This window comes from Diabrotica virgifera, chromosome 9 (genome assembly GCF_917563875.1).
Source record: "Diabrotica virgifera virgifera chromosome 9, PGI_DIABVI_V3a".
NCBI classification, from domain to species: Eukaryota; Metazoa; Arthropoda; class Insecta; order Coleoptera; family Chrysomelidae; genus Diabrotica; species Diabrotica virgifera.
Genome location: NC_065451.1, coordinates 131434896 through 131444692, shown reverse-complemented (window position 1 = coordinate 131444692; position 9797 = coordinate 131434896). Strand labels below are relative to the sequence as shown.

The following is a 9797-nucleotide window of genomic DNA, read 5'->3' as shown; positions in this document are numbered from 1 at the left end:
TATTCGACGACCGTAGGGCGTCCGGAGTGTATCGCTCCATACAGACGGCCATAGGACGTCTATGTGTATTGCTCCGTAGAAGCAATACACAGACATGTTTTATCTTCATTAGTTCATGTTAGGTTTGGTTAGGTTAAGTTAAGTATGGTTAGGTTAAGTTAAGTTAAGTTCCCCCCCTCCCCCTAGAGTAGTAAAACTCAAGAAAAAATCCCCAATACTACGGTGGAAGGCATCGTGCCAAAGGTACGTGAGATGCGAGGGTCAGAGCATCGCGAACGATCCCTTCGGGATACCTGGCGACCTCCCGAAGTATTTAGCCTTGGCGCGGCAAGGGCGCACTGCCGCGTCTGACGTATAGGACGTCCCCACTCGTGGGATCTTTATGGACAATCAAAAAAACAAAGAATGGAAGGAAGACAAGGATGACGACCACATGCTACGGAACAAGGACGACGATGTGATAGAGATTGATATGGACGAAGAAACAGAAACTAAAGACCAAAGGGAAAAGAGAGAGCAGAGGGAGTTCGAGGAAGAACTCCTGAGAAAGAGTAAGGAGAACAGAATTTCGTTAAATAGGTCAGCGGGACCAGCGAAACATTCAACATTGCTAGAGGACAAAGAAGAAGAGAAAGAAATTGAGGACCCCGAACCCGAGCAGGAGGGCAACATATTAATGAATTTAATCTTCGGAAACGATGACCGACAGTCATATAAAAAAAGAAAGGCGGGTAGCCCTGAGACAATGGGGAGGTCAAAGAGGGATAAAAGGGAGGAACAGGAGGAGCCGGAAGAGACGGAGGAGGAGAGAGATCTCGGGATGCTGAGGGAGGTCCTGGAGATCCTCACCACAAAGGGACCGGTTGGCGGAGAGAAAAAATACAGGGCGGTCAACATTTTGGCAGAATTATACAAGCTGAACAAAGCTAACAAATCAAGCCTGTACCTAGGGAGCCAGGCCTCGGCTGTAGACTCAGATGCGTCTACACAAGAACAAGAACAGGAAAACAAAGGTGCCACGAAGCCAAAAATGGTGGAGATGGCCACCCAGACGGACGCATGGCACGGTCCTCCCGGGGCAGTCAAGGTGGCGAGTCTGGAAGGAATTAGAACATACGAGGAATTCCAGGGGCACGTCCGCCTCGATTGGCCCGAGAGGATCTACAAGAAGGCGGTGATAGAAATCGGTAACCCGGTCGAGATGAAGGCCAACGTAAAGGTGGTGGTCACAGAGCCGAATGACCCTGGTATGAACTTCTCTGTTCAGAGGTTGTACAGGGACAGGTACCCGGCATTAGCGACTCTTAAGGGGGATTACGAAGATATGGAGCTAACATACACTGTGAAAGAAAACGGGGTGAGGGTGTCCACTACGGAGACCATTATTAAGACGAAGAGCCACACCCCAGAACAACTGTGGGACGCCCTGGTGAAGGTCAGGGAGGAGGCTAAGGATGAAGACCTGGTGGCCCTCCACCACACCAGCTACATGCCAGTGGAGGATCTAAGGAAGATGGCAGAAGCCATCTTCCAGAAGACAGCAGTGAAAAAAGTAGTAATACATACAACAGCAACCCGTAGGGAGAGGCCGACCTACGGGTTCATTGTGAAAAAGAAGGATGCGACATATTCTCAACTCCTTGAAGGGGTGGAGAAGGCGGTTGGCGGCACAGAGGCTAAGGGTGCGATACAAAGCCTTAGGAGCACTAGGGATGGTGGCCTTCTAATAACTATGGATAAAGACCAGGCAGCGGCCGCGGAAATTAAGAATGCGATAACCCAGAGGGAGAGCGGGCTCACCGCACAAATGGTGGGCTCGGAAGGGCAGGAGGTCATCCATGTGAGAGGGATGACTTCCAATACAACGGAAGAACAGATAAAAGAGGCAGTAAGAAGGGAAGTCTAATCAAACAAATACGCCCCATGAGAGGGGATACGAAGGCTGCTACCCTAGTGCTTAGTGCATCGGCCGCAAAGAAGCTGCTAGAACTGGGAAGCATAAAAGTCGGCCTCGCCAGGTGTGAACTGGAGAAGAGGCTGGTAATCAAACGATGCCAGAGGTGCTGGAGTTTCGCACATGAGGTTAGCAAATGTAATGGACCGGACCGCACGGGTCACTGCCTAAAGTGCGGCAAGCAGGGTCACGTCATGGAGGGATGCGAGGGGGAGGAGCACTGCGTACTGTGCAAAAAGCCGCACAGGCATGGGAGCGGTAGATGCTCCGCCTTCAGAGAAGCCCTACAAAAGGCGAGAGCGGCGGAGCGTGGCATGGTGCCCGGGGTTTCTCCTCCGCGTTTCCCCCCATTACGAAGTAGGACCGAGACGAACAAAAAAGCGCAGGCCCCAGTGACCACCACCGAAAGGGAGGGAGGGAACACCATCGACACACAAGCTTGCGGAACCGACGACGCGGAAGACAAACGGAGGGAAGGGCCCGACTGCTCTGCCCCATCAACATCGAATGTCCCTCCGGGACCATAGGTGTCCTCTCGGTCGGATAGTTCTCGCGCGAATTTATATACAGTAAATAATGAACAACAAAAGTGTGAAGGTACTTCAGATTAACGTCGGACGGGCCAAGGCGGCCCACGATCTGGTCCACGCGAAAGCCCTGGACATCGGGGCGGATCTGATAATTGTACCTGAGCCAAACAAAAATATTGCAGGGAGGTTTGGCTGGATATCGGATACGCGTTCCGATGTCGCTATCCATCTTGTCAACAGAAACTTAAGAATCGAGAAAATTACGAGGAAGGAGGGAGTAGTAAAAATCAACCTTGTTGATGTGGCTATTATAGCCTGCTACATCTCTCCAAACGTCAATATGACGGTGTATCTTGACAAGATGGAGAGCATCACGAATATGGCCCTGGCGGAGAAAAACTTCATCATCGCGGGTGATATTAATGCAAAATCCGTCCTATGGGGATCCCCGAGGAACGATAGTAGAGGAGAGGTATGGAGTGAGTGGATCTCCTCTCTCAATGTAATGGTCGTAAATAACGGCAAACACACCTTTGAGAGGGGCGACTCTCGCACCCATATCGACGTAACGCTGGTGAATGACAAGTATGCCAGTAAAGTCACTAAGTGGGACGTGATGGATGAGAATCTATTCACGTTCCACAAATACATCTCCTACGAGATCGGTACCGCGGGGACCACCGGTAGCGGCAGAAAGGTTATGGCATTCAATAGGGTAGCCTTTAGGGAGAGGTTGGATGGCTTCTGCGAGGGGGTCACCGACTTCCCTGGCCTTAGAAATGCCATAATACGCGCGCACAGGGAGAGCACGAAGCAATCTGGTATCGTGTACGGTACCGTACTGGTGGAACGATGACGTCCAGAATGCCCGCACCCAGTGCCTCAGACTGAGGCGCATCGCACAGAGGGAAAGAACGCCTATGGCGAGAGATGAATACAAGAACGCGAAGAAGGACCTTAATAAGGTAATAAGGAGGTCCAAGCGTACGTGTTGGACCAATCTGTGCGATGCGCTTGAGGAAGATGTGTGGGGTGAGGCCTACAGGTTAGTGGTTAGGACCTTGAGAGTCGAAACCCCATACAGACTTACTGAGGACAGGAGGCGGGACATCGCGGGTGTCCTCTTCCCCAGGAGGCCAGAGGTGCTGTTCGAGCCCACCATGTGTGAGCTCCCGGAAGCCGTTACCCCCATGGAACTCTCCAGGGCGGTAGACGCGATAAAGACAGGGAGGTCGCCGGGACCTGATCGGGTGCCGCCGGAGGCCGTAAAGATAGCGGTTGCAGCACGACCGGAACTGTTCAGATCGGTGCTGTCCCGGATTCTTGTGTCCCAGGCTTTTCCTAACGACCTGAAACGGGCACGCCTCACATTAATACCCAAACCGGGTAAGAACCCGGAAGAGGCCAGCTCCTACCGACCCATCTGCCTCCTAGATTGCCTAGGCAAACTATATGAAAATATAGTTAAGAACCGCCTGGAAGCGGGATTAGATGCCGCAAACGCCATCTCAGATAGGCAATACGGCTTTAGGAAGGCTAGATCGGCGGTGGACGCTGTCAGGTACGTTACGAGGAGCGTGAAGGACTGCGGGAAGAAGTGGGCAGTACTGATCATGTTCGACGTTAAGAATGCCTTTAACTCTGCAGGCTGGGGGCACATCATCAATACGATGGAGGCCCTCAGACTGCCTACGTACCTTGTCAACATAATCAGGAACTATCTGACTGAGAGACATCTGTCTGTTAACAAAGGAGAAGACGCGAAACTCGGCGGGCGTCCCCCAGGGGTCGGTCCTCGGACCGACCCTATGGAATATACTTTATGACGGCGTACTGCGTATCAACTTCGGGCGCGCGTGTAACGCGGTTGCGTATGCCGACGACCTCGCGATCCTTGTCACCCACGATTGTTATTGGGAGGTGGTTGATAAGGCTGAGAGGTGTTTCCGTCGCGTGAACGCCTGGATGTCGGACAGGGACCTGGAACTTGCAAGCGCAAAGACAGAGGTGGTGATCCTCAAGGCACCGAGAGCCGGGCCTGACCTGGTTTTCCGTTTCGGAGCCAGCGAGGTGAAACCGTCCTCTTGTGCAAGATACCTGGGAATGGACCTCGAACGGGGACTGGGGTTCTCCAAGCACCTCGCAAGGGTGGTAGAGAAGGCCGAGGCGCAAACCGCAGCCCTCCGAAGATTAACACCAAACATCGGAGGGCCAGGTAGCGCCAAGCGGAGACTGTACCTACATACTGTACAGTCTACCCTTCTCTACGGGGCCCCGGTCTGGATCGAGGCTCTAAGGCACCAAAAATACAGGGAAGTCTTGATTAAAGCACAGAGGAAGCCTCTGTTGAATGTATGCAGTGCATACCGTACTGTATCAACCACGGCCCTACAGGTCATCGCGGGTGCCCCTCCCATTCACCTGCTTGCCAGAGAGAGAACAACTCTCTACGAGTCAGGTAACGGCCACCTACCGGCGGTCAGAGCGGCCGCTAGGGAACGACTCGTGGCCGACTGGCAAGCGGAATGGGCAACTAAGGCACAGTGGACCAAGAGATTGGTCCCGAACATAGGGGCGTGGTACGCTTGTAAGTTCCGAAGAACGAACTTTTACTTCACACAGTTCCTTACGGGACACGGTTCCTTCCGGGCGTTCACGCACGGCATCGGTAAGTCGAACGATGACCTGTGCCTGACCTGCCACGTGAGGGAGGACGCGGAACACTGCGTGTTCCGGTGTAGCGTGTTCGCTCGCGGGCAGACCAGGCTCAGGAATCGTTTCGGGGTCGTCGGCCCCGAAAATATTATAAACTTAGCGTTGGGAAGTAAAGGGGATTACGAATTTATAATCGACGTAATCACTGGGATAATTAAGGAAAGAACAGCGCGCGAACGGGCAGAGCAGGGTGGTTGAAAAAAAAAATATACATACTAATAAACAAAAAAATCTTACGTTTGGTCAACACATGGGTATATGCGGTTTGGTAAGTCTCCTCTATAGAGTCAAATAGTTGTAGATTGAATTGTGCAGGTAGGTATACACAAACGTAGGGAAAAAAAAAAGGCGACCCTTTCGTCTAGGGCCGCCCCCAGTCCTAGGAATCGTCCCAATATCGTCTTGTCGATCCCATAATGGGATCAAGTAACTCAAACACGGCCCTATCGTTCCAGATAGGAGCCTAATAAATCCCTCCTTGTGGGGGCAAACATTCCAACCCCTTCCCCTACTGCTTCTAGGTAGGGGGAGGATATAGGCCATGATCAAGCACACTCTACTGCGGACAGCGCGGAATGTCCCCATGTATCGTTCTCTACAGAACACGTCCAGGGACATTCCGGGTCGGAAGAAGGGGTGGTTTTAGTTGGTAGGCGGCTGGTTATGGGGTGCACGCGGGATGCCTTGACCATAAGTGGTTGGCGCATCCTGGCGTGTTCTCCTCTCCTGTCCGAGTCCAACAGTACTAGGGACACCTTCCCTAGTCTGCTATGAGCGTTCCCCTCAATCCAAAAAAAAAAAAAAGGTTAAGTTAAGTACTCTCCCTGAGACTGTAATTTTTCCTTGCCGTTGGTGGGAGGGCTGAGTAATTGGTCTTGGTCCCTTATTATGTGAGGGGAGCACGACCAGTGAAACCAAACACAGTCTCAGCGTCCAGTGCCTGTGCACCGGGTCAGCGCCGGACATCGCCACTGGACGCTAAAAGGCGTAGCAACTGAGGCGAACAGTTGCTGCGCCTTCGCCTTCAGCTATTACAAATACCCTTCCCTGCTCCTATGGCCACTCGAAACCTAAATCATGTCGCCCTCCCCAACAAAAACCTTTTTCATCCTTCGAATGAGACCCCCTATCCGAGTGTGAGTGGCCGATCACCCACCCCACACCTGCCCCCTGTCCCCCTACCTCCACACATACCTCTCACCCAACCATCCTTAAGAGGAGTAAACCTCAAGAAAAAATCCCCAATATCACGGTGGAAGGCATCGTACCAAAGATATGTGAGATGCGAGGGTCAGAGCATCGCGAACGATCCCTTCGGGATACCTGGCGACCTCCCGAAGTAAGCCAGCCTTGGCGCGGCAAGGGCGCACTGTCGCGTCCGACGTATAGGACGTCCCTACTCGTGGGAAGTACATGGAATCATCTAGGAAAAAAGAACGAAGGGAAGATTACGATGACGAACACAGGCATCTGAAACAGGACGACGATAAGACACAGAAAGACAAGACCGTAGAAACATACGAAACACAAGACCAAAGGGAAGAGAGAGAAAGGCAAGAGCAGAGGGAATACGAAGAGGAATTCCTGAGAAAATGTGAGGAAAACAGGGTAAAAATAAACAGGTCAACTGGCCCTGCCAGTGACCCTGTCAGACACTCAACATTGATAGAAGAAAAAGACAACGAGCGAAACCAAGAGGACCTCGAAGCCGAACCTTGGGCGGGCAGCGTACTAAACGACATACTTTTTGGAAATGAGGATAACCAGTCATCCAAAAAGAGGAAGGCGGGTAGCCCTGAGACTGAAGGGAGATATAAAAGAGATAGAAGGGAAGAACTTGATGAGACGGACGGGGAAAGGGATCTCAGGAAGCTGAGGGAGATCCTGGAAATCCTGTCTAGGAAAGGGCCGGTTAAGGAGGAAAGGAAGTTTAGGGCGGTGAACCTACTGGCCGAGATATATAAAGGGAATAAATCTAGCCTTAATTTGGGTAGTCAGGACATATCTACCGACTCGGACTCTGAAATACAGGAACATGAAAGGAAGGACACGAGAAAGCCAAAAACGGCGGAGATGTCCACTCAGACAGATGCCTGGCACGGTCCTCCCGGGGCGGTTAAGGTGGCGAGCCTCGAGGGAGTGGAAACCTATGAAGACTTCCAGAGGCACGTCCGCTTCGACTGGCCCGAGAGGATCTATAAGAAGACGGTCAGAGGTCGGGAACCCCGTGGAAACTAAAGCCAACGTGAAAGTGGTGGTCACGGAGCCCAACGACCCAAACATGAATTTCTCGGTCCAGAGGCTATACAGACAGATACCCCACACTGGCAACACTAAGGGGCGCATATGAGGATATGGAGTTGTCATACACGGTCAAAGAAAACGGGGTGAGGGTTACTACCAAGGAGGTCATTATCAAAACCCAGAGCCACACCCCGGAGCAGCTATGGGACGCCCTGGTGAGGGTGAGGGAGGAAATTAAAGACGAAGACTCAGTGGCTCTCCACCACATGAGCTATATGCCTGTGGAGGAACTGAGGAAGGTGGCAGAAGCCATCTTCCACAAGACATCAGCAACCAAGGTAACCGTACACACTACCGCCACACGAAGAAAAAGGCCGACATATGGGTTCATTATTAAGAAGAAGGACGCCACGTACGCGCAACTCCTAGAAGGAGTGGAAAAGGCGGTCGGTGGCACTGAGGCCAAGGGGGCTATTCAAAGCCTCAGGAGCACCAAGGACGGCGGGTTATTAATACCCATGGATAAGGACCAGGTGGCAGCCTCTGAAATAAGAAATGCGATCACGCAGAGGGAGAGCGGGCTCACCGCGAAAATGGTGGGAAGCGAAAGGCAAGCGGTCATCCATGTTAGAGGGATGACCGCCAATACAGAAGAAAACCAAATCAAAGAGGCGATTTGTAGGGTAGTGGGAGCATGGGAACCGTGCTTCGCGATCAAACAAATACGCCCTATGCGAGGGGATACGAGGGCTGCTACCTTGGTGCTCAGCTCATCGGCCGCGCGGAAACTATTAGACCTGGGACATATAAAGGTCGGCCTAACTAGGTGTGAGGTCGAAAAAAGATATGTAGTAAAAAGATGCCAGAGATGTTGTGAGTTTTACACATGAGTTAAGCAAATGCACTGGACCGGACCGCACGGGGCATTGCTGTGTGGCAAGCACGGCCATATCATGGAGGGATGCGAGGGGGAGGAGTACTGTGTACTATGCAGTGAGCCGCATAGGCACGGCAGCGGTAAATGCTCCGCTTTCAGAGATGCTCTGCAAAGGGCGAGAGCGGCGGAGCGTGGCATGGTGCCCGGGGCTCCTTCTCCGCGCTTCCCCCCCCCCCTACGTAGTAGGACGGAACAACCAAAGAAAGTGCAAGTCCCAATAACCACCACAGCGACAGAATGCGGGGACACCGACCTCCAGCTTAGTGACGGCGAGGAGACCACCCAAGTTCCCCCACACACGGTCCTTAGAGAAGAACGGAGGGACGCGCCCGACTGCTCTACCCCTCCACTATTCCATGTCCCCCTAGATCCCTAGGTACTCTCAGTCGGATAGCTCATCCGCGAAATCAATTAATTTTAATATATAATGAACAAAAAGAGTTTGAGGGTGTTGCAGGTTAACGTCGGACGGGCCAAGGCGGCGCACGACCTGGTCCACGCGAAGGCACTGGACATCGGGGCGGATCTGGTAATAGTCCCAGAGCCAAACAAGAATTTTGCTGCGAGGTTTGGCTGGATATCGGACACGCTTTGCGATGTCGCTATCCATCTTATCAACAGGAACTTAAGAATCGACAAAATCACGAGGAAGGAGGGTGTAGTAAAGATCAACCTTGTTGATGTGGTCATAATAGCCTGCTACATCTCTCCAAACGTCAATCTATCTGGCGTCTAACGTCATGGCCTATCTTGATAAGATGGATAGAGTCAAAGATGCGGCCCTGGTGGAGAAAAACTTCATCATAGCCGGAGATATAAACGCTAAATCCGTCCTATGGGGATCCCCAAGGAACGATAGTAGAGTAGAGGTATGGAATGAGTGGATCTCCTCTCTCAATGTAATGGTCGTAAATAACGGCAAGCACACTTTTGAGAGGGGGGACTCACGCACCCATATTGACGTCACTCTGGTGAATGACAAGTATGCCAGCAAGGTCACCAAGTGGGATGTGATGGACGAGAGTCTATTCACGTTCCACAGGTACATCTCCTACGAGGTCGGTACCGCGGGGACCACCGGTGGCGGTAGAAAGGTTATGGCCTTCAACAGGGTGTCTTTCAAGGAGAGGCTGGATGGTTTCTGCGAGGAGGCCACCGACTTCTCCAGCCTTAGAAGTGCCATAATGCGCGCGCACAAGGCGAGCACGAATAGTAGTCTGGTATCGTATACGGTACCGTATTGGTGGAATGATGATGTTCAGAATGCCCGCATTCAGTGCCTCAGACTGAGGCGCATCGCACAGAGGGAAAGAACGTCAATGGCCAGAGAAGCATATAAGAACGCAAAAAAGGACCTCAATAAACTTATTATGAGGTCCAAGCGAACATGCTGGACTAATCTGTGCGATGCGCTTGA

The 9797-nt window shown here is 52.1% G+C and overlaps 1 protein-coding gene across 1 annotated transcript; it reads left to right on the top strand.

Annotated features, from left to right (window-relative positions):
* Positions 1 to 382: 382 nt before the first annotated feature.
* LOC126891378 (uncharacterized) lies at positions 383 to 1906 on the top strand. The gene has a single exon (XM_050660555.1). The coding sequence runs from the start codon at positions 383 to 385 to the stop codon at positions 1904 to 1906; it is 1524 nt and encodes a 507-aa protein (XP_050516512.1).
* Positions 1907 to 9797: the final 7891 nt, after the last annotated feature.

Coding starts and splice junctions, on each gene's coding strand:
- LOC126891378 (XM_050660555.1), top strand. CDS start 383: ATGGACAATCAAAAAAACAAAGAATGGAAGGAAGACAAGGATGACGAC.